We start from the raw sequence: 23,938 nt of genomic DNA, 5'->3' as shown, positions 1-23,938 counted from the left end.
TAGCCATATAACACAAGTTACAATCTAAATAAATAAATAGATCAACAAATAAATAAATAAATCTAAATTAAAAAAAATAAATAAAAGAGCATACATCCAACCAAAGCACCGTGACAAGAACACTAAGAAATGCTCAGAAATGCCTTGAGTTTTTAGTGACCCATATTAGCTTCTTGTATGATAGTGATTGATGTACTTCCCCCCAGCAGCTATGGCAAGCCGTTTGAGCATTTATTCCATATCCTTGATATCACACATTTGTGTGTTTCACTAGTACGGTCTTTTCCAGCACTAGTTATACATTCAGCTACACTAGTGATACCCTCTGTCGTACTAGTTGCACAGAAACTCTAACAAGTGACTCATTTTTAGCAACTAGTGAGTCTTTTGTTCAACTAGTGCTGGTAGAAGATAAGCAGCTGCGTTTGTAGCCTGTCAACTAGCATGAAAGGGTTAACGACATCACCGGAAGTAAAGTGGCACCACACTGTTGACAAGACAAAAGTTTAACGTTGGAAACGACAGTACACGATGGGGACAACGGCGAGTCAACTTGGAAAGGATTTGCTCTCAGAATACCAAGTAAGTGACGAAATAAAAGAAGAATAAAGAAACGCGATGCCCCTTAGCTAACGTTAACTGGCGGACGCTTCACTGCCATTCCGCGAAACACTTGTTGTTCCACCCAGCAACGTTAGCCAATTTAAGCTATTTTAGCGGATCCGCCGAGAGGAATCCACACTTGTACGCCAATTTAGAATTTAAACCAGCAGTGGTGTCTTATACTGTGGAATCCGAAGTTATCTTGCTAGTTGTAAAGTAACGTGTTGCTAACACCATGTCCTGTATGATTTCCATTGTTTTTGTCTGTGTGGTGACTGCCATTCTATTTGTAGGAGCTGACGTTTTTAACCAAACAAGAAATTCTTCTGTAAGTGAAACATTTGTATGCCACACGTTGTATGTATTTGCTGTGTGAATGTCAAGATGCATACGGCTGTGCTTTGAAAGGAACCCTGCATAATGTTTTGGCTTATTACCAGGGCACATAAAAGATTCACAGAGCTGCTCACAAAAGATGAAAAAGACATTCCAAACGCCAGGGTGTGCATGGAGAAGATCCTCACCCTTCCAGAACTCAAGGTTAAAACAAAAACAACGACAACAACAAAAAATACTCTTTATAGCGATATGTGTTTCATCTGATTAGAAGGAAGTGCAATAACCTCTGTACTTATTCCTCTTTCAGTCCAACCCCTTTCGAACGAGGATTTGCCAAGTCTTTTCAACATCTGAGGTGAAAGATGGAAGCCTCACCTTTGAGGACTTTCTAGATCTTTTGAGTGCCTTCAGCGACTCGGCGACACTTGAAATCAAGTCCCACTACGCATTCCGTATATTTGGTAAAAGTGTTTGTCTTTTTGTGATTACCAAAAGCATTATATTTGACATATGTTCTCATGTTTAGACTTTGATGACGATGGAACTCTTGACTGTGGTGATCTGGAGAAACTTGTCAACTGCCTGACTGGAGAGACGGAAGACACAAGGCTAACCCCAGAGGAGATGAGACAGCTCATCAACAACGTGAGTGAGATCCTGCAATGTAGACACAACAACAGTGCTTTAAGTGTGTGTGGGGGTGCCTGGGACAAAACTCCCCTTTTTGGACTTTTGCCAGGTGAATGAAATTCTCAAAATACCAAATTGTTTGCCACCAGCAATCTGGCCAGTTGCTATTGACATTGCTAGCAACTATTGAATCTGAAGTGCTAACATTACTATTAGCTGGATGCTCTTTACTTACAAGCTAAACATGTCGTTCATTGTGTTGTCACCCGCTTCATCACCAGCCTGGGTTCAATTTTGGTTGTTCCTGTTTTCAACCAATGACTGTATATATAAATCGTTTCAGAGTTTGTACTTGCTAAACTCGTATTCACGTCCATTTTCTGCCACAAACTCTGCTTGCGAAGAACAAGCGTGTATCACAAAGCGCAAGAGAGAAATAGAACAAGAGGGTACTGTGGGCTCATGTAAAGTCCCAGTATGCTAGAGGATTAAATTGAGAAGTGCTGCTACTCCGTACTGGTGTGTATCGGCCCACCTAAAGCACTGCACAACAACATTGACATGTTATGTGGTTTCTACTGGATGTCATTTAGATTCTTGACGAGTCAGACATTGACAAGGATGGAACCGTGAACCTTTCAGAGTTTCAGCACGTCATTTCCAGGTCACCAGATTTTGTCAGGTGAGCATAAAAAGCTAATTAATTGATAAAATGGATGCCTTTCTCAAATCAATTGACATATTTAAAAAAAAAAAAACTTCTCCACAGTTCCTTCAAGATTGTGCTGTGAAGACAGAAATGGACCACCCACATATATTATTGTTTAATCAGTTATATATTATTTGCTGTAAATTATCTATGGGTTTTACTGTTTATATGTAAAGCACCCACTTGTAATTTTTAAAACTCTCTTTATATTTCCATATAAAAAGTTTTACAAAATGCACAATTTTCAAGCTTTTTATTGAGCCGTCTACAAAATACTTCAAGTGTCAAGGTTGTCAGTTCCCAGAATATAGTGCAAAGTCCATGTTAAGCAATAGGACTCCATAATATTTAAGAGGCAGCTACTTCCTTGACTACAGCAGCGAACGTATTCCACGCCCCACACGTCACATCGACGACACGCATCTGTTGTTCCCTGAAGAACTCCACACGGCGCGGCTCATCTGAGTAGGACGTCTCGTATCCAAGCTGACCGTATTGACCTGTGGGGAAAAACAAGGAAGTTGTCGCCTCTGTTGGCAATTAAAGTGTATATTACTGTTGCTTGGAATATTAAGAGTTGGACTCAAACTCACCCCATCCCCATGTGTAGAGGTCACCTGCGGCTAAAATGAGAAAAATCACATAGAAAAACGGAAGCCCAAATCTGACCCGTCCACTCTTTTGGCGACCCAATGAGATGTAAAAAAAAAAGGAAAAAAAATCTTTGAAGTTTGATCGTTTAGTCTTTTTAATAGTTACTTCAAATGTTTTTTCAAGTCACTTAGAAAGTTTCATTTGACACCATTTTAACAAGAGATCTGTGCATGCTCTTAGCCTAGTTTGAACTACAATTACATGAACTTACTGTAATTGGAATGGATTCTTCTATTTAAGTTAGTTCGGTTTGCAAACGTATTATATTACTAGAACTGTGAACAACAGACATTTTCATGAAAAGGTCTGGTTATCAGTTATCACATGGTCAAACAAAGACAGGACAGCTTACTGTAAACAACCTCTTTCCAATATGTATGTGTAATTTAATGTGGACAAGTGGAAGTGAGATTACTTACATGTCACTGCAGCTGTGTGTCGGGAGCCACAGCCCACCATCTTAATGTCACACGATGGAGTGACATCCAAAAGTGCTGGGAATGCCTGGATGGATATAAACACTTCTTTGTTGTTCTCTCCCTCCATTGTGTGTTTACATGAAGACAAGTCTGTAACATAACAGTTGAAAGATCCATGGATGCTAAATTTAGAATAGCATTTTATTTTCTTTTTTTTAAACATTACAATGCAACTTTATTTGTATAAATTGTATACCTCATTTCACAACATCCAACTGAATTGTCAGTGACACCCAGAAAACCACTGACATTGTGATACAACTATCCTTCAACAGGTACATGCTGTTAATATTGTTCATATTACATGTCAAATAATAGTCTAAAATAGAATTTCAGCAATAAACTACGGTAAACCACAACAGAAAATCGAGGAAATCAGCCTGATGCTCAATTTAATAAATTATCTAAAATAATTTAGTATTTAAAGTTTGGCCTCTATTATATAGTAGTACCTGCTAGACAGGTGGAATATACACTAAATTCAGTGAAAAAAGGTTTTCAGTGCTCCTTCAGTAGTAGACCTTCAAGAGCATTTTCCATGTCGATGAAGTAGGGTGAACACTGGAATTTTTATTCAAAATATTGTGGTATAGTAGATGACAACCTGCTGCAACTTGACTATTTTGATGCTGCTGTGCCCTCCTTGCAGCTCGCGTGGGAAGTCCAAGCTGGCCGCTCTCATTCCAGCCCCACACATACAGGTCACCCCCATCTGTTAATACATTGGAATAGTACCACTGATAATCATATCTGATTACACAGACACCATTATGAGACATTCTTACCACTAATGCAGACAGTGTGCCAGCCTCCTGTAGCCACGCAGCTCATCGTCATGCCCCAAAGGGCCTCCACTACCTTGGGCTGTTCTTCAGATGAGAGGCCACCATGTCCTAACTGACCATGACTGTTCAGGAATAAGAATGGAATGAAAGGTGTTCTGAAGCTCAAGGATGTCCATCCACCTTTTATTGGGCCGAGGCATATATTTTACATAAGAAAAAAAATCATGACATGAGATGTTGGATGAACAGGCTAATTGTGATAAAACATAATAGTGCTAATTTTAACTTAATTACAAACAAGGTATCTTTGTTGATAAGGTATATACCAGATACATCTTTATTCTGCATATCCACTGGTGTGCCTGAGATTTTATAATTTTTTTTAAGTAAAAGATGTAAAAGGCTTACTAACACTTTTAGATGACCAAAACTGATAGACATGTGAGTGATACCTGCCCAGTCCCCAGGTGTACACAGTTCCAGAGGCACTGAGGAGAACGCTGTGCTCTGCACCCAGTGCCAGGCTGGTGGCCTTCAGGTGCGGTGATAATGGCCGGTAGAAGGGAGGTTTCATCGCAATGTAACCATCAGGGATTAATGGCAGATTGATAGGCGTACCTGGAAACCCGCGAAGTAGTGTTTCAGTAAAGGTTTTGCAATGTTGCGACAAGCACCCAAAGCAATCCAGAGGGTGGCGCTATGGTGAAAAGTGTCTTCCTTTTAAACGCCATATACTAAGAGAGCAAGAACAACTATTACCAGTGCTATCGGGTGGCGTTTTGATTTCCATGCTCCATACTGGGCTTGTCTTCTCGTTGTCGAGGTCCCATGACTCAATTCTGTCTTGAAAAGCGAGGATTAAGAAAGATTCCCCGACCACTGCGTCCGTGGACCCTGTCCCACAAATTCCATTCGCAGCGTTGAAACCTGCCAAGCACAAACAGCGGGCACCTGGCAACACAGCGACATCGAGCCATTACTCAGCTACAGTAATACTGCATAAACGTTGGCATTTGTATCCACGTGACATCTTTCGTCTGGCACCCACCATTCGAATGAAGGGATGCTCTTCGACTCCAACTCGCTCGGAGTCCACTTACTTTCGTAGAACACTTGCCGTCAACATGGCACTTCAACTCTATTGGCGTTATCACTTTAACCTCCTCGGCAGTGTCGTCGTTATTAATCACCCGTTCACCTACATGTATCTGTCCAAAGGCGTTAAAGCCGAACCCGAACCAGCGCATGAGAACCGCCGTTCTGAAATTCCTTCCTACCCGCCGAGACGTCCAACCAAAAGCCAAATCTTTGTGAAATGCGCTATATAAATAAAGTTGTATATTATTGCATATTGGGGATGCGCACGCATGCGCACAACTCTTGAGAGATTTCGCGGGAAGTTTGGAACTTTTTGTCATACCCGTCGTTTGTTCAGTTAAAAGCCGGGAGTACTTAATATTTTTGTTTCCGTTGAGTCTTATTTGACTTTCTCATTCCCACAAAACACTTTTGACGTGTGTTTCTGTTGACCACTCACGCAGTGTACGTGTACCACACTCGTTTGATATAGGTAGTAAAATTTGTCTGTAATCTTATAACTATGCATAAACGTCTTCTAAATTGGTAAATTCAACTGACAGAATGTCCTGCGTGCTTATATCCAACGTACTTTTTAAATTAAACTGTCAGGACGTCCTAACTGTTTTGTTGTAAGTTTTGTTGATGGATTTTGGATTTTAAGTTCTACTTGTATGCATGTAAACAAAACAATCTGAAAGCGTACGGTAGTACTTCGGCTGTCAAATTAGCCTCCGTTAGGAGGATTCACACGGGTCGGACAATTCGGCAGAACACCGCTTTAGGTTGCCATGACAACGTGCAGCTTCCCGCAAGAGACCGGTATTGCGCATGCGTAGCCCCCCCCCCCCCCCCCAAAAAAAAAGTCATGAGTATCAAGTGGTCGTGGCTTTTATTGTGTAAACACACACGAGGAATGTAAATAGTCATCTTTTTACAAAAACACGCAGTGTCAAATGATTTACAATTTTCAAAGAGAAAAGCAGTTATTAAAGTGGATATTTTTTTTGTGCAGTGTTATACATTACATCCATGTACATAATTGTGATTGTAGTACATTTTAAACTCTTAAAAACTCTAAACATTCTTTGTCACCCCTTTACTACCTTTATGAGGCATCTAATCTTATGAGTTTAAAATAAAATTCAGACAAAAGTGATAATCAGCAAAGTTGAAATGGCTGAAGTGTTCAGGTCCTGGATATAGCTCTGGATGCAGAGTCACACATGATTTATGCTTCAGTTCCTTCCAGCCTTTCCTTTCCCTCTCTACTCATGATGATGCCATACTCCATTGCCTTATCCAGGCAGCTCTGAGCCACCTTTGAGGCTGGTTCCAATGAGCCCTGTCCTCCCTTTGTCAAGACAGACAGAATCTCCAAGACTTCGCTCTCAATAAGTGTCTCTGCCAGACTCTTCTCTGCTCGCATCATGTTACAAATGATGACGGCTCCACGATGGCGCAAGTCTGATATTTCACAGAGTAGCAGTGCCTGCAGGATCTCCAGCCAGTGTGTGGTCTGAAAAAAGAAGAGCAGTATAATTAATGACTGGTAATGACTGAAATGTAACGGTCGTGGTGAGGGATGTGGAGCTGAACTCACCGTTGTGGTGATTCGAGCACAAAGCTCAGGCTGCTCAGCAGTCAACATAGCCAGTGTCCCTGAAGCGGCTCTTCTAAGCCTTTCATCCTCCTCCCCACAGTAGAGGACAAGCAGCTTCAAGCGATCATTGCCAGTGGGAAGGTACAGCTCCTGTACCTGACCAGACACATCAGGCACAAACACACTATTATTTCAAGTTCAGCTTTCCAACACGTGACTTTGAATCGCGGTTCGTATGCCAAACCTCTGTGCTCAGGATGAGGTTACACATGCACTCTGTGGCAGCTGCTCGGACCAGGACATGCTCCTCAAACATGTAGCCTTCAATTTTTGGCACAGCCTTCTCTTTTATTATCTTTTGTCTGTAAAATAAAGTATTTCAACAAAAGCAGCAACACACACACACCATATAAGACTATGTTTGACTAAAACGTACGCTTGAGAAATAATTCTGACTATATCTGCAGAAATCATTGAGATAAAAAAAAAAAGAAACAAACAAGGAAAAGGGGCTTAAAACTATCAATTATTTCAGAAATTCATTGACGACTGGTTGTTTACATGGGGGAGATTACTGTGGGAAAGTATAGTTTATGTCCATATTATTTGAACTTTAGGTGAGCTATGAAAAACCAGCAGCTGAAAATCTGTGTGTTGGAGGCTCCATTTAAAACGTTTTATATCCCTTTCTTAGGAGAGACTTCCCCCTAATGGCCAACCTTAGTCTCTCACTGATTCCAGCCAGGTTGGTCAGAGCCATGAGTGCCTCAAAGTTCTGTAGCAGGGTGCAATGAAGATTTAAGAGACTGACAAGGGGGCGCACAACCTCATAAATCTGAAATAACACAAGATGAGTTAAACACCAACAATTTAGTTTTCAAAGCTGAAATACATGAGTGAATTTTATTTATCTTACTCTTTCTCCTGGGAAGGCAATCTCTGGATTGGATGTGATAGTAATTTTGGAGAGTGCTTGCGCTGCTTTGACTTTTCCTACATCAGTGTTATCAGTGGCCAGTGGGATGAGAGCCTTTGGTGGAAAACAACAAATATTAGATTATGTGACACCCACAGGTATGGGCTCAACTAAGCAGACCGGTACAATGTACCTTTCCCCCACCCTGTGCCACGACTGTGCCTCTGTCTTCCTGTCTCTCCACTAAAGCCAAGAACACCCTGTTGCGAAAGATAAAAAAAAACAGACTGAGTAAATGTAGAGATGGGTGACACAAAAAGAAAAACAATGAAGCGGTGACCAACTGCCAACCTGGCGATACAGTCTCTGCAAGCATCAGTGAGAGCCGGACTTTCGTTTTTGACCATACACACCAAGGCAGAAACCACTCCAGCCTCCAGCAACTTTATTAGCCTCTTCTCAACATACGAAGATGCATCCTGATAGATCAGATAGTTCCACATCTTATTTTACAGAATAAAACTATGAATGGGATTCTATTATGTTGGCTCTAACAGATAATTAAGGAATAGAAGGGAATAACCACTATAAAAAAGTTATTGGCACATTACCTTGGGGTGCTCCTCCGGCACATGCTGCTTTGCATACTTGGCCAGTTCGACCATCTGAGGGTCAGGCTTTTCCACCTCATAGCTGTTGGTGCAATTCACCAGAGTGGAGCCCACAGCAAAGAGCACTGTTTTGTCCTCAGACTGCCAGAAAAATGAAGGAAAGGATATTCACGTCATTATCCCAAGTGTGTACACTGATGGTAGGTTCAAATACTATAAAAAAAACAAACACTAAATGTAACGGGACTGATTACACTGATTTGTTTCCCTGATACATTCACATGGTAAAAATACTCAAACCTTTGCTAGATCAAACATGGCCTTAAGAGCATTAGTATCTTCAACCAAGTCCTCTTTCACATCAGCATCAAAGGTGAGGTAGGCCAGACCTTCCACAGACCACCGTCGGGACGTGGGGGGCAGAGACTCATTACAAAGCCACCTAAAAGGAAAGTATCCAACAACCACCACTTAGCTGTTTTTTTTTTGTTTTTTTGCAGCCACACTTTAAAATTCAGCAGTCATTCCTACTTTCTGCATTGTTTGGATAGCTTTAGTGTGGACCCTTCTGCAAACTGCTTCATGCTGAAATCAGTCCCTCCTGCTGATCCAAGCTTGCACAACCCCTGAATAACCACCATTGGAAGATACCATTGTTAGTTGCGTCCTACATTTAGAAATGTTCATATCCACAACCACTTTCTTACCACCAGGGCTCTCACACGTATCCTGTCATTCTCACTTTTCTTGTAGAGGTCCTTGAGAAGCGCTACACCATTGGTTGTGATGAAGGAAGCCCTCTTAGCTTTACCTGCTGCATGAATTAGAGCCTCCACTGCTACCTGCTGGTGAATTACATCTTCAGAGGCACACAAGGATATAACGGCATCCATCATTCCTGACATCTCCAGGGTTCGGTTGCCAACATCGCTCGGGCCTTGGAGGAGCACAGATACGGTCTGGATGGCTCGCAGCTTGGCTTCAAGGCCCGTTTGTGTAAAGTGTTGTCTAAACCAAATATAAACAGCAATATCTGAAGAAGTTACCATTTAGATGCACAGAGTAACTTTCTCTGTGATTTTGTATCACAGTTCAATTTTTTCTTTTTTTAAAAACTTGGGTTACCAACTCACCGAACGTAGTCTTCACACAGTTTATTGAAGTTCTCCCTCTCCTTGTCACTTTGAAGATCATCATAAAGCTTGTTAAGCAAGACTGAGCAGCTCATGTGGGAGTTCTCTGTAAGTGTTGGCCCTTGTGAAAGCTCAGGCACTGATGCAGCCACCTCCAAAATTTTCTTCAAACCTGCAAGACAAATTCATTGATCTGCATTAAGACATAGCACTACAAAATACTCGGTACATTTCTGAAATGGCCTTTAGTTACGTCTTTATTGAAATAAAATTCTCTTCAAAGTACTGACATACATACCCTGGTCAATTACCCATAGTGTCAGTGAGTTGTCTGGGTTCTTTAAGGACTTGCGGGGTACTTGTTTGACGAGAAGGTTGATGGCATTGTCTCTGCCGGGTCCAGATACATTTGATGCTGGCATCATCTCCAAGAGGTGACGCAGCATTGAACGAAGCTCCTTGGATGGTTCTGTTTTAAAATCAACACAGCCAAAAAAAAACGGATGTACCTGAGAGAAGGCAATTCATCACATACAGTAACACGCCTCAGTGTGTCCAGGCAGTGCTGAACTGAATGATTTATCGTTTTTGGATCGGAATTGTGATCTCAGTATATGCGATTTTGTGGTCTTTTTTTTTTTTTTTTTAAATGATCTAATTTCCCCCAAACTCACCAATTGGAAGTGGCATGATATTTGTGGACAGGACACGCTAACCAGCTTGGTCCAAGCTGGTTAATAAAGTGTTGCGTCCATGTCTGCCTAGCCATGCTTCTTTCCCAGCTGCTATGAGCTGCGCGTTGCAGATCCTCTCCTCTAAGCAACTACTGCATTCCTAACATCACATATTTTTACTCACTAGTAAAATGAAGGGCATTTTTTAATTATGGATTATTCGTACAAAATTCAAAATTCTTCTGGTTAAAAAATATATATATTTTTACATGCATTATTTACACATGATGGCAAATTTTTGGAAAGCAGCTAATCTCGTTGCACACTTGAGTACAATGACAATAAAGGGATTTCTAATTCTAGTCTTGCTTTATTAAACCATCTGAAAAAGTTAAAAACTGAATGCCTTGCTCACACAGTCGCTTAGAGTCCTTGCATTAAGTAATTTAAGGTTTTGATGTTATGATGACATTGTTGTAAATGTTTCTGTACATACTGAATTTTGCACTGAAGCTTGATTTGAAGAAAATTGTAAGCTGAATCAAAATAGCAATTCAATCTTTTCCGAAAATGGCTCAGCCCTCTGTCTGGCATCTATTTAATTTTGCACCATTCAAATTATAGAACAATAACTATGCTGTTTCAAGCACAGGTGGGCATCATCAGTCTGTGGCTAAGTAGTAATTTCAGACCGACCCACATGTGCCCAGTCCCTCCCTCGCGGGTGACAGCCAACCGGCGTTGGAGAAAATATTTTCCACATCAAACGTAGGCACCCCACACAAGCAGACAGAATTTAAAATCAAATTCAAAGAATCTAGAGAAACAAGTATTTAATTAAACAAAACACCAAAATGAATGGAATCCAAACTCACCAGGAAGTATGGCTTCTTCCTTTCCCCGAACCTCCCGCTTCATGCCCTCTGTGAGAGCCTCAAACATCACCTGCAGCAGGTGGCAGGTGGCCAGGGAAACAGCCGGGCCTCCTGATCCCATGACTGCACACAGTTGCTCCATGCCCAGCTCGTTCACTATTGCCATAGTCTATAAATAAAACCATACATTACAGCATTAAGAACAGAAATACAAAATCCTGTGAGATAAGAAAGATGGGTACCACCTTTGAGTAATGAGGATGAATATTTTAGTCAACTAGTTAGAAATACAGAGCCACAGAAAATAGCAATGCACTGCAGGCTTTTCTAGATTTCCTCATGCAGTGGAAAAAGCAGGTCAATTGGACAGGCTGTTTCAAATATTGGGCTATTTGATAGAGGTGGAAAGATTGATTGAAATTTTAAATATCCATTTAAGCTGCTAAAAATCGGCAACAATATAAAAAGATAAAAGAATCGAAAACACCATGTTAACCATAGCCACGCCCTCACGTCTCTGCTGCTAAAGGAAAGGTGCGTATGCACAATGCCTTGTCGACAATGCACATGCACATTGGTGGTAATCCGGGTCATCTACGATGCAAAACGCAAGCATTTTGGGTAGTTCATTCATCCCGTTTCATAGCTAACCTGTCTTAGCATCAACAACAACCGCATGCAACTGCATTTTGTGTGCATAGATTTGATTATGCATACAAGAGAAGCAAAACAAAAGTGGCCGACTGTTTAGCACGATGGCCTCACAATGAGAGACAGCATCGGGAGTGGGTTCAATCCTGGCTCCGGCCATCCTGTGTGGAGTTTGCATGTTCTCCCCGTGCCTGTGTGGGTTTCCTCCGGGTACTCCGGTTTCCTCCCACATTCCAAAAACATGCATGGCAGGTTGATTGAACACTCTAAATTGCCCCTAGGTATGAGTGTGAGTGCGGATGGTTGTTTGTCTCTGTGTGCCCTGCAATTGGCTGGCAACCAGTTCAGGGTGTCCCCCGCCTACTGCCCGAAGATAGCTGGGATAGGCTCCAGCACCCCCCGCGACCCAAAACATTTTGTATTAAGGATAAATAAAAACTAAATTAAAAATCAATTGAGGGGTTTGTGTTTTCTTTAATACAGTACATTTCCCTAAATTTATTCATATGATTTCAGTCCTGTCTACATTAAATAAAAAGTGGATTGGTGCCCAAGTAAAGTGCCATATTGACAAGTATTTCTGGACAAGAACGGGAAGTGACAAACGCGGACAAAAGGTTACATTTGAAGCTATTCCTCAAGAACTAAATGAACTTTGCTCATTTTCACATCTCCTCTGTGGACACAACGGCTGTCTGGACAGAAGACTGCAATGACAAACAATCACTCTCATTCAACATAGACCTCCGTTATTGAACATCACCTTCAAAGGCTACGTAGTGACTATCCCCACCTATGGCATGGAGGGGTACTACTTCTTACGCATGCGCAGAAGGTCCGGAGTAGTTGGCGTCTACGTCGGCTTTTGCAGTGTGTTCTTCAGTCACACGTGACCTCGGATTGGTGTGTCGAGGTCTTAAGACCACTATGATAGCCTCAAGCTCTAATGAAGACAATCAGTATAGAAAGTAGATGAATGGGAAATGGTTGAACTTACTCTGGACTGATGTTCTGTACACAGGCCAACCAGAGTCCTCAGAGCAGAAAGCACAACATCCTCCTGCTTTGAATGAAGAAGTTGGTCAATCAGCCTCACGCCATCATTACGGAATATCTGTTCAGCTCCTGCGTCTTCTCGAGATAACACCACAAGATTCTGGGCAGCCTGAAATCAGTCAGTTGATCACATGACTTGGAGAGAAAATACTGGAAGAAACATCTTTTCTAGCTTGCCTGGGAAGGCAAACCTACCTTTTGTCGGTCAGAATCTTTTACAGATGTATCTCCAAGGAGTGAGAACATCTGTTGCACACGTGCGTCTGTGGAGTTTAATTCTATCGACTACAAAGATTAAAGGGGGGATAAAAAAAGAGCCTGTCTTGTTTTGGAAGATCAAAGAAAACCCGCAAGGGCATTACATCACCTTCTGCTGGATCTGTGCCCCCAGCTGTCTGAGGAGATCATGGAAGGCTTTGTGTTTGGGCTCCAGCTGGGCACACCTCTGCGCATCCACAAAAGCATGGTCAAGACGTCCAAGTTTCTGGCAAGCCTGTGCTCTCCGAAACCTGGCTTTTACATCACTTGGGTCAGTATCGAGAGCTATGAAACAAAATAAAAAAAGGGAATTGTAGACATAACATTATTCAGCTCCAGTAACAGACCTTTACTGTATATTTACATCTGCCTTTACAAAGACAATTATCTAGAGTTGTGATAGCCAAGAGACGCACAGTGACATACATGATTAAAATAACAACAAACAGCGTAAAATTTGCGAATGAAGCAAAAGCTTGCAAGGGTGTCAAACGTGTTTAACGCTTCTGTTTTATTTATTAGGGCGGTTACCCTGTTCAACTACAAGAAACAGATTGACTCAGTTCCTTGCTTAACCAAATTCTCGATTGGATTTCAGATTGATAAGTGGACCTGTTGGTTCTTTGAAAGTTGTCATTTGAAAACAAAATTTAGTGATGTAGCCACTGTATGTAATTTATCACAGATACTAAATAGGCCAACAAGAATCAACATAAATCGCACTGAAACACTTTCATCACTTAGTGTAGCTCGTTTATCTACAAATAACCCAAACAAAACCAGTGTCTATGTCTGTTGGATTTAGTGACCACAATGTTATTGCAAGAACAATTAAGTTTTCCAAATTTGGACCTGAAATCATATTTCAAAAAATTTAAAAAACATTCTCTGAGAAACATTTTTTTTTAAGTAAAGTGACATTTTTCTGGACTCCTGACATGCAGATCTTGCATTATTCACTTTCATGAAATTATTTGCTGAGATCTGTGACAAACATGCTCCAATTAAATTTGATTAGTTAGAGCCCACTGGGGCGGAAATGAATTGAGATGGTGCATGAAGCACATCCACCTTGTAGTACATAGGTAATCGGTTTGAATCATTCATGTGTGGCGTTTGCATGTTCTCTAAATTGTCCCTAAGGCGCTACAGGCCACGGACCACCGACTAAAATGACATACAGTGCTATGAAAAAGTATTTTTGATTTATGTGTTTTTTGCACATTTATCACTCACAAAGGTTTCAATTCATCAAACCAACTTTAATATCACACTGAAAAAGACACAAGGTATATATAAAATTATAAAATGCAGTTCTCCTCATGAGAGCTGAGGGGGGCGCTGGAGCCTATCCCAGCTATCTTCGGGCAGTAGGCGGGGGACACCCGCCTACCCCAGACACCCGTCCCCAGACAAAAACCACAAAAGGACACAAAGCTTCGTCTCACATTAGCAAAAAAGCATCCTGATGATCCTCAAGACTTTTGGAGAAATATTCTGAGGACTGTTTCAAAAATTTAACTTTTGTGAGGGTGTGCAGCTCTTTACACTTGGCATAAAAATGGCAGTGTGATGTTCTGGGGCTGCTTTGCTTCCTCAGGAGCAAGACAACTTGCTGTGGTTGTCAGAAAAAAAAATTATGCTGTTTACCAGAAGATACTGGAGGAGACCGTCCATCAGTTTGTGCCCTCAAACCTAAGTGCTCTTGGATCATGCAGGACAACGATCCGAAACAGCGAACAAGTGTACCCCAGAAGGGGTCAAAGAGAACAAAATTAATGTTTTAAAGTCTGGATTTGAGAAACGGTACTCCGGTTTCCTCCCACATTTCCAAAAACATGCATGGCAGGTTGATTGGACACTCTAAATTGCCCCGAGGTATGAGTGTGAGCGCGGATGGTTGTTTGTCTCTGTGTGCCCTGCAATTGGCTGGCAACCAGTTCAGGGTGTCCCCCGCCTACTGCCCGAAGATAGCTGGGATAGGCTCCAGCGCCCCCCTCAGCTCTCATGAGGAGAAGCGGCATAGATAATGGCTGGATGGATAAAGTAAGTGAGCATGCGTATCCTCCCCTAGTTGCGTTTCCCTCGAGTGCCAGATCAACAACAGCTGTTCAGGACGCATGTCGGAGTGGCGGTCAGTTAAGACATCGTCTTGGTCGGTGCATCTGTGCTCTCTCTTCTTTAGGAGGTTTTGGTTTTCCGTCCCAAACACCAAATTTTGTCTTGAATGGGGGAGAGAGGTCGGGCAAACAATTTTATGAATAAGTCAGAAGGGTCAAGGCCAGAACTGTAGCGGTTCGGCGGGGAACTGACTGGCAAAAAAGGGTCAAGTGCCCAGCTCTGCATCAAAAGATAACTGTAATTGTGAATTTAGCTGAAACCTGACATAAATATACCTTCACCATGATGAAAACTAATGGAGATCCCACTTTAAACAGTAACCTAATTTAGTCCCCATTGAGTATGTCAAGGTGTGTAGTAGATCATTAAGGGAAATCATGTGTTTGACTTTCGCGTAACATACTACATAAAAGGCTAATCAGATAAACAACCCTCGAAAATAATCAGTTAAGAAAAAGAATATATTACATTTGGTGGCATCCGTCTCAGCCTTGTTATAGTCCTCCAATTTCAAGTAGCATGCCGAACGGTTGCGGTAAAGCACAGCGCTCTCTTGTACGTTGTCACTCAGCTTCAATGCTCTGGTGTAACAACACACCGCACCCTGGAGGTCCCCGGCCTTGAAAAGGTTGTTCCCCTCTTCTCTCAGGGCTGCGGGACCCTGAAAGGAAAGAACAAATTGTCCAAAAATTCAACAAGATCATACCGTCACAGATCTGAAACGAACAAAGGCGTCTGCGGTTAGGGGTTCCATTGTTACCTTCTCATTTTTTGTTTCGCTCATCTTTAAGTTGTTCCACACTGTTCGGCCTTGGGTATGTGGTAATTAATTTAAAGCAACTCATTAAACGTATCGTCACTTTTTGTTTTGCATCGAGAAGGAGCTACACTTCCGTACAAATGGCGCGAAATGATGACGTTACATTACCGGCCGCGCCCCCTTCTACGCTTCACTACCATAAAAGGCAAGCCCGAGCACACGCTGCAGTCAAATATTTTGGCTCCATCCACATAGTTTGTTATCCAACTCAAAATGTTCGAAACAGTTCTACAATGTCAATGGCCACCCAAAGTCGGACTAGTACAAATTTTCAGAATAAATACATTGAAGTCAAGTCAACACTTTCAGAATAAATACAATGAAATCAAGTCCATCCATCCTATGTACCGCTGCTCCTCACTAGGGTCACGGGGGGGGGCTATCACAGCTTTCTTTGGGTAGTAGGCAGGGGACACCCTGAACTGGTTGCCAGCCAATTGCAGGGCACACAGAGACGAACAACCATCCACGCTCACACTCATACCTAGGGGCAATTTAGAATGTCCAATCAACCTGCCATGCATGTTTTTGGAAATGTGGGAGGAAACCGGAGAACCGTTTCTCAAATCCAGACTTTAAAACATTAAATTTACCCGGAGGAAACCCACGCAGGCAAGGGGAGAACATGCAAACTCCACATAGGATGGCCGGAGCCAGGATTGAACCCACGCCCGATGATGCCTCTCACTGTGAAGGTATATGACAGTCACTGATGGTGTAGTGGTACACTCGCCCGAGTTGTGTGCGGGCAGCGTGGGTTCGGTTCCCACTCAGTGACGGCGTCTATGTCTACCCTGTGACTGGCTGGCAACAGTTCAGGGCCGCCGCGCCGGATCATCACGTTGTAATCGTGCGGTGGCAGAGTACCCATACGGGGAAACCAAGAATGATCCAAAAAACCCGGCGTCCGAACCGAAACTCAGTTTCGCTCCCGGACCCACACCTCTATGAATAGAGGTGTAGCCATATGAAACTTACTGTGAAGGCATCGTGCTAACCAGTCGGGCCACCGTGCCGCCCCTGAAGTGAAGTCAACATTTTATTTTTTGATTTTTTTTTAAATATTTTAAAACTTAACTTTTATCCACTTAAATATATGAATAATTAGTGGTTTGGGAAATTAATGAATTGGATGGATGGTGGATTTTTTCCCCCCGTGTTTTAAATGTCGGTGCAACTTAAATTGAAGTTATATACATGGTCTTAACTTAACATTTTTGTCTGTAAATGTTTCAATTTTAAAACAGAACCAAAAAATATACACTGTGTATTGTTACAGTACGTCGCTATTAAACTATATAAATACAAGGACATTTAAAAAAAAAAAGTGTTCACTTAAGAAAGGCCGGAGGTTGATTTTTGTCCAGCCCACGAATCGGCCCTTGTGCTTATGATTGTTATGATCCACCAGCAACGCTGGTGGATGGAGCAGGACTCTCCAAGCTCAGACACGAGAAAATAGGTGATACAAAGATATTTATTAATAATTAGAATAGGCAATCTCCAATATACAATCGTGAACTAGCCGGGGCTATCGGCTGTAGCAACTATGAAAAATAACTATCGACGAGGGAAAACAGAAAGCGCTGGTGGGGATTCACACCAGGACGCAAAAGGCAATACGGAGGAACGAAAAGCGCTTGCAAAAGGCAAGAGAAAGAAACAACGCAAATAGCTTACCGCACAAGGGTAAGGGGAATCCAATCAGGTAAGTGATAAACAGAAAGCGCACCGAGCAATAGCTGGCGGAGACGAAAACACAAAAACGCAGTAACAAGATACACATTAACAATAGAGCGAACTAGAACGTGGAACATGAACATGAGCGATGTGGGATAACGATCCGACGCTGGGGAGTCAGTGTAAGTGTCTTAAATAGTGCGTGCAATCAGTGTGTGAATAGGAGTCCAGTTTTCATGCTCGTGCCTACTTCAGTAAGTAAAGAAGCGACTGGCACGGATGGTGTTTTTGATTTTGTAGAGGTCATGGTTTTTGCTCTTATAAGCTCATGGGTGATGCAAAATATTGGTCAGTACACTTTTATATTTTCACAGATTGAAGTGGACAAGATTAGTGATGTGCATTTGAGACAAGAGTAGTAATATGCATTTAAATTTTGGAGGCAATCGGTCACCATTTCAAACAAAAGAACTGACAAACCAAGCAACAATGCTTGCCTCCTTGCTGTGATGTAGACAGCTGAGATGGAAAAAATAACAAGCCGAGCTCAAAATGTGGGCGTGCCAATTTGTCGTAAATCACATCCCCAAAAAGCCCTTAAATCACTTCAGTCTTTTAGGGGGTGAATTTTAGTGCTTTACGAATGCTGCGTTTTACCAAATCCTGAAGTTGTAAAAATGTGTAAAGACGCCATGGGCCTACCAGGTATTATATAGTTACATACTAATTATTAATAATTAGTAATACAAATGCTCACTTTGCTGAATGAGAAGTAGTAGTCAAATGTTTCACTGGTTTATGTAATATTTGCTTAAAAAAGGATTGTTGGGTTACAGTGAACAAATACTAGTCGTTCTCTCCTCAAGTCAAAAGCAAGAGTTTGCCTATTGTGATGGTTTCCAAATCTGTGTTGGGAAGTCTCATTTACCTGTGCAGTCATGCCCTGTTGTTGAGTCGTCTGTTGCCGTAGCAACAACACTGGGTTTTGTGATACTGCTAACAGTATACCTACTAGATTCTCACATTACATCATCTGCTTTGTCACATTGTTCTCGAGGCCGATTCACTATGGATGGTTGACCTGTCCACCAAGCAGGGCCTGCCTTGAGACACAGCCACAGCACAAAATACAGTCCTGGTGCAGGTTTATGTTGCAGACCTCAACTGCAACAAATGAATTATAGAAGGGAATTTTTTTTTTTTTAGAAAAATTAGATAATGGTGTTCCGCAACTTGCACATACGTTGCCAAAATGTACGTTATCGCACAAGCGTTGGTCGACCCCCGCCAACCCACATGCCACGATGTCGCCACCTCCTGGTTAGTAGGAGAAATGATGTCGGTGACAACTTCCGGGTATCTAAAACAAATATAGGAGCCGTATTTCTATTTGTATCTCGTGCTATATTCTATTTTCGTTTTAGAATCAAAAATTCAAAATCTAACTGTTTTTAGACATTGACTTTCCCGAAGCGACCCCCCAGACAACAAACTAGAATATCAAGCTGTATTTCAATTTGGGTGTTTCGATATTAAAATGAAGATGAAATAACCAGTCGTTTTTCTATATAAAAAATGTTTTCAAACGTAATATTCAACGACCAAAAGAGAAACGGACCCACGGAGCTTCGCTGACCGCAAGCAGGTGAACAGACAAAGCAGTCGACCAATCATCGTACTCTCCTCTCACAAGCATTTGCAGCGGCTCGATGAGGTTAGCTAGCTAGCTAGAAGCCAGTTAGCTGCTTACGCTATTTTGGCTGCTATTGACGTGACTAGTAGGCTGAGGCACACTCACTCATGCACACATACACGCACACAAGGGCGCTCTTCACTCATGGTCCACTCGCCTCATTGACAGGTAACGTCATAATTATTAATTTTATTTTAAAAGGTTACACAATAATTTCTGCCCGGCGTTATACAAAAATTAATAGCTGAGCCCGGGTTGTTCTTCACACTCGTAAGGTTATTGTTCGAATGCCACAAGACAACACTTACTGTTGCAAACACGCGCTTAATATACGTACGATTTAATGTTCTGCTCGCATGGATAAAATAATGTGGAATGCGTTTGAAATTCCCTCCAAACACTTATGTCAGCGGACTGGGTTATTTTAGCTTTATATACCTTGCCACTGGCGCTAGCTTGTTACAATGCGAAATATCGGCGAGTTTTGCATTAATGGGACATTAATGTTGCTACTCGAGAGCTTACACGTTCATTCACCAGCCGAGTGCTGCGATTAGGATTCAAACGTTTGCGTTTTGTTACAAAATTGAAGTTCTGCTGTCAAATAATGTCCCGTGAAAAAGTCAGCAAAGTTTAAAAATTAACAGAGGTGCAGCATTTGTCAATAGAATTGAGATGTTCCGGGAGTTGTCATTGTTTACACAAGCGATCGAGTAAATACTACGTTTAGGATAATGCACCTTTGTACTTGATTATATTAGTCAGCATTTGGTGGTTTGGAACTTGAGATGAAAGTGTCTGAACAAGTTATCAACGCCACAGCTTGGATAGTGTTCTAGTAGTCGAAACCGAAGTGAGCCGATTAGTCTTGTGTTGGATTGCACAGAGTGGTGAACCATGAACACCCGTGAGAGCTTAGAGGAAGTACACCCCCCACCATCTGCTTCCTTACTGTTTTCCCTTCCTTTTTGTAATCTTTTCACTCATTTTCTCACCACTCTGTTCCTGTCACATGTACGTCATGCAAGTGTGTTAGCCTTAATAGTCCTATTACACGATGTATGCACCATTAATCTTTTTTAATTGTTTCAGCAGCTAAGGAAGATTCTGCGATTTCCTCTTGGCCACTGTGACAAGTGCAGATAATCACAAATGCATTGATGACAATGCTGTGAGAAGGGTGACTTTTGTCTTCCGATTCCCTGGAGCTGCGTTTGCAGAACCACAACCAGCTTTGCAACAGACAGGAGTGCAGACTTGATAAGGCACTGGAAGGGAGCAAAGGATGACTACACTGAAGGATTAGCTGATGCTGCTGGAGTGAGGAGCAGACCAGAAAGTGCAGGCCCACTGGGAGTCACCTCATGCAGCAGGGACACTAAGCTTCCTGTTGGACCCCTTCCATCTGTTTTTTACTTGTTTTCACTTTTCCTGCTATCTCATAGATATAGATGATTGAGCACAAGGGCCACTTTGAAGGAGCCCACCGGTGGCTGTGGCCAGGCCAGAGCTGATGGACTTCTTGCCAGATATTGCTAATTTAGTCACTTTGTTCACGTCCGCTACAGCCACTCCCCACTTCAGTATAGTCGCCAATATCATGAATGGGGGCTGGAGGACACATTTGTGAAGAACGAAACCATTGGAATTGACATTGCTAATTATGCTCCATTTTTTTGCCCAATGAAGAGTTGTTAACATTTTGAGCCCCATTTTTCTCCGTGTTGGTTGAAAAAGCAGCTGCAGTTCTTCTATAATCCGTAGAAGAGCCTGCTCAAGGGGAATATGAAGCTGAGGAAACAGGTGACAGTGTGTGGAGGGGCCATCTTCTGTGTGGCTGTATTCTCACTCTATCTCATGTTGGACCGTGTCCAACATGACCCTGCAAGACGACAAAATGGTGGAAATTTTCCACGGGTAAGAATAAATGCATAAGATATTGTAGCATGCCCTCCGAACCAAGGATGAGACTTTACTGATGATTTTGTGGTTTATTTTTTAGCAACATGTATCCATAACCGTGTAACCCTAAAACCGAATCACCGTAAGAGCTGAAACACCGTTCAAAACATACGCATACAATTAGCTGACATATTTCACATTCAACACTTAATATTTACAAACACAAAATACTTATATCCATCGTTTACACACCTTTTGCCTCTTCGGAGGGGGTGCTAGAAAAATAAACGTCCGTTTTCTGAGGCTCAATATGAAACTTTTTGCCGTACTCTTCGTTAATTTACCTTAAGTGTGAACAGTATTAAACAGGAAGTTCGCATTCAAAATAAAAGCACATATCTTAAACCGGAAGTAGACCCTTTCAATGCAATTTTCAAATGAAAATAAAATACAATAAACAAAATCACCGCTGCTGTTCACAAAATATGAATATGGTTAGTTACAGATATCTTGTCTCATAATTTCCTTGCATGATTTGTACTAAATTTCATTTAGTGAATCTATGTCTTAAGGAATGATTGATAAATTATAATAATATAATAATAATATTGCCTTTATTAGTCCCACAATGGGGAAATTCGAGATTCGAACCCAGGCCTCCTGGGGAGACTGGGTCCGGAACGCGGCGCCTTAGACCACTCGGCCATCCTTAGATGTTTTACATTATATTAGATTAATACTGGGCAGAAAATACAGTGGGACATCCAAACTGGCAAAGACATTCTTTTGTCATTGGTAGTTTTTGTATTGCAGGTAAAGTCAGTTATCACAATTTTTGCAAAGCAAAGCAAAACAATTTAGTTTTGAAAAAATGTTTAGGGACCACCATGAGCCATGTTGTGGTGGCCGTGCCAGGACTGACACTATTCCTGTATATTAATCATAAAATGCATCCGGTTACAGTGTCAATGGTTATTTTATATCGAGTTAAAATTTTTTTTTTTTACTTCTGTGAGGTTGTAGTTTTTCCTGTTGTAGTTTTGGTTTTGCGGAATGGAGTATAACTAACTGAGATAAAGCCATTGTGTCATGTTTAAGCCATTCCTTAGGGAAGGATTTAACCTGATACACAAAAATGTTTGCGGTGCACTGTAATTTAATTGATTTCAGGTTTCTGCTTTTGTGGAGTAGTGTATAATTAAATTGCCTGCTGATTGTTTGTTAAATGTTGGATACTCGCCACTTTAACGCTTGGCTTCTCCGTCTTTCGTCACCCATTTCGTGAGAACAGAACTTGTCAGAAGTGAAGATTATTTGCCACTGTAGAGGAGATGTTTACTGATTTAGGACCGACTCTGCAAGCCAGTTGAAGCTTGTTTCTTTTGAGCTGGTGTCGCAACTAGCTTCACTGAAATTCCTACCTCCCGGCATAGGTGACGGTAGGTCGTTGTGGCGCATGCATGTGCGTCCAGCCCAGTGAAGCTTTTTAGGACCGTCGGAAAAATGTAAACGTTTGTGATTTTCAGTTGGATTATTCAGACTCGCTGTGTTATGAAACCTTTTTTTTAGCCTTGATACAATACACAGGTGCATTTGCAAAAAAAATAAAATCGAGATATAGTTTATTTCAATCGTGTGTTTCAAAAAGTGAAACTTGTACGTTATATTAACTCATGACTGACACAAGGAAATATTTCAAGCCTTTCGTTTACAATTTGGTGAATATGACAGACACAAAAACCAAGCAATCCAGTATTTCATAAAATTATAGTATATGATGTGACCAACAAAAAAAGGATCTTAAACACAGAAATGTTGGCTTTTTGTAACGCATATTAAAAAAAAAATGTATTGATGACATCCTCACGGTGGCCTGCCACGGAGACATTCAGCTTTTGGCACAGTTCAGGTGTTTGATATTTGCCTTTAGATGGTCTGCATTTCGGGGTTTCTGTTCCATCATCTTGAAATTACGCCATAAATTTTCAGTGGGGTTAATTTTTGGCAAGTTTGCTGGCCAATTAAGTACTGTTATTCATTGGCTATTAAAACAGGTATTGGCAGTGTTGGCTTTGTAGGCAGGTGCCAAATTCTAATGGAAAACTAATGAATTATCTCCAAAATATTTGTCAGCGCCAGGAAGCATTAAGTGCGGTAAAATATCCTGCTAAACAACTGCACTGACTGTGGACTCCAATTTACAGAAGTTATTAGATATGCAATCTTAACCACTGGAACACCTTCATCCCAAAAGCCTTTAGGGGAAGGCAGATTGTCTGGTGTCCATTTCCGCATAGCGCCGCCCTGTCTCAAGTCAGTATTGAATCACAGAACGCATTTGCTCCTTCAACGTAAGGCTTGCAAGAAGGCACACTGTAACTAACTCGTGATCTGATTGGCTCTCACAACTGTCTATCAACTGTGGGAGCCGTTAACGCGCATAGCACACACGTTGCCCTCACTGTTGCTTCTGATGGCGTACTACAAAATTGGCGAGGCAACGCAAGCGAGCTGAATTCTAAGTGGATAAAAACTCTCCCCTGAAAATATAACACTTGGATAGATATGTGACATGAATACAATACAACTTTATTTGTATAGCGCATTTCACAAGAGCTGCAGCTGTTACAAAGCACTTTACATGGCCAACTAAGCCTGAAGTAGGATAT

The 23,938-nt window shown here is 41.6% G+C and overlaps 4 protein-coding genes across 7 annotated transcripts in view; 2 read left to right on the top strand and 2 right to left on the bottom strand.

The window, feature by feature from the left end:
- The first annotated feature begins 425 nt into the window (after positions 1-425).
- cib1 (calcium and integrin binding 1 (calmyrin)) lies at positions 426-2,522 on the top strand. Its single transcript, XM_088299389.1, has 7 exons — positions 426-582; positions 897-931; positions 1,044-1,143; positions 1,250-1,403; positions 1,469-1,587; positions 2,166-2,254; positions 2,342-2,522. The coding sequence occupies exons 1-7, from the start codon at positions 532-534 to the stop codon at positions 2,361-2,363; spliced, it is 570 nt and encodes a 189-aa protein (XP_088155515.1). The 5' UTR covers positions 426-531; the 3' UTR covers positions 2,364-2,522.
- On the bottom strand, positions 2,520-5,499 carry rccd1 (RCC1 domain containing 1). Its single transcript, XM_088299388.1, has 8 exons — positions 5,248-5,499; positions 4,959-5,150; positions 4,652-4,817; positions 4,200-4,321; positions 4,019-4,126; positions 3,355-3,504; positions 2,875-2,904; positions 2,520-2,781 (listed from the first exon to the last, which is right to left on the bottom strand). The coding sequence occupies exons 1-8, from the start codon at positions 5,444-5,446 to the stop codon at positions 2,630-2,632; spliced, it is 1,119 nt and encodes a 372-aa protein (XP_088155514.1). The 5' UTR covers positions 5,447-5,499; the 3' UTR covers positions 2,520-2,629.
- Positions 5,500-6,151: 652 nt separating this feature from the next.
- Positions 6,152-16,092, bottom strand: unc45a (unc-45 myosin chaperone A). The gene is made up of 19 exons (XM_088299280.1): positions 15,935-16,092; positions 15,643-15,835; positions 13,163-13,338; positions 12,991-13,080; positions 12,737-12,904; positions 11,089-11,257; positions 9,838-10,008; positions 9,540-9,711; positions 9,114-9,414; positions 8,938-9,032; positions 8,707-8,848; positions 8,407-8,547; positions 8,147-8,274; positions 7,989-8,055; positions 7,796-7,909; positions 7,599-7,714; positions 7,124-7,241; positions 6,880-7,035; positions 6,152-6,795 (listed from the first exon to the last, which is right to left on the bottom strand). The coding sequence occupies exons 1-19, from the start codon at positions 15,956-15,958 to the stop codon at positions 6,508-6,510; spliced, it is 2,829 nt and encodes a 942-aa protein (XP_088155406.1). The 5' UTR covers positions 15,959-16,092; the 3' UTR covers positions 6,152-6,507.
- Positions 16,093-19,033: 2,941 nt separating this feature from the next.
- The window catches only part of man2a2 (mannosidase, alpha, class 2A, member 2), a 36,555-nt gene continuing 31,650 nt past the window's right edge, over positions 19,034-23,938 (top strand). For 2 of the 4 annotated variants that reach the window (XM_088298570.1, XM_088298566.1), the window contains exons 1-2: positions 19,370-19,535; positions 20,463-21,284. In XM_088298570.1, the coding sequence (XP_088154696.1) occupies positions 21,153-21,284 (132 nt within the window). In that variant the 5' untranslated portion in view covers positions 19,370-19,535; positions 20,463-21,152. Of the gene's footprint in view, positions 19,320-19,369; positions 19,536-20,459; positions 21,285-23,938 lie in introns of those variants that run through there. The other 2 variants (XM_088298568.1, XM_088298567.1) reach the window with 2 other exon arrangements.

The sequence above is a fragment of the Idiotropiscis lumnitzeri genome, chromosome 6, assembly GCF_059441095.1.
Source record: "Idiotropiscis lumnitzeri isolate Australia: NSW breed Sydney's pygmy pipehorse chromosome 6, RoL_Ilum_1.0, whole genome shotgun sequence".
Taxonomy (NCBI): Eukaryota; Metazoa; Chordata; class Actinopteri; order Syngnathiformes; family Syngnathidae; genus Idiotropiscis; species Idiotropiscis lumnitzeri.
Note: the sequence above shows the minus strand (reverse complement) of the source record. Positions and strands in the feature narration are given on the sequence as shown.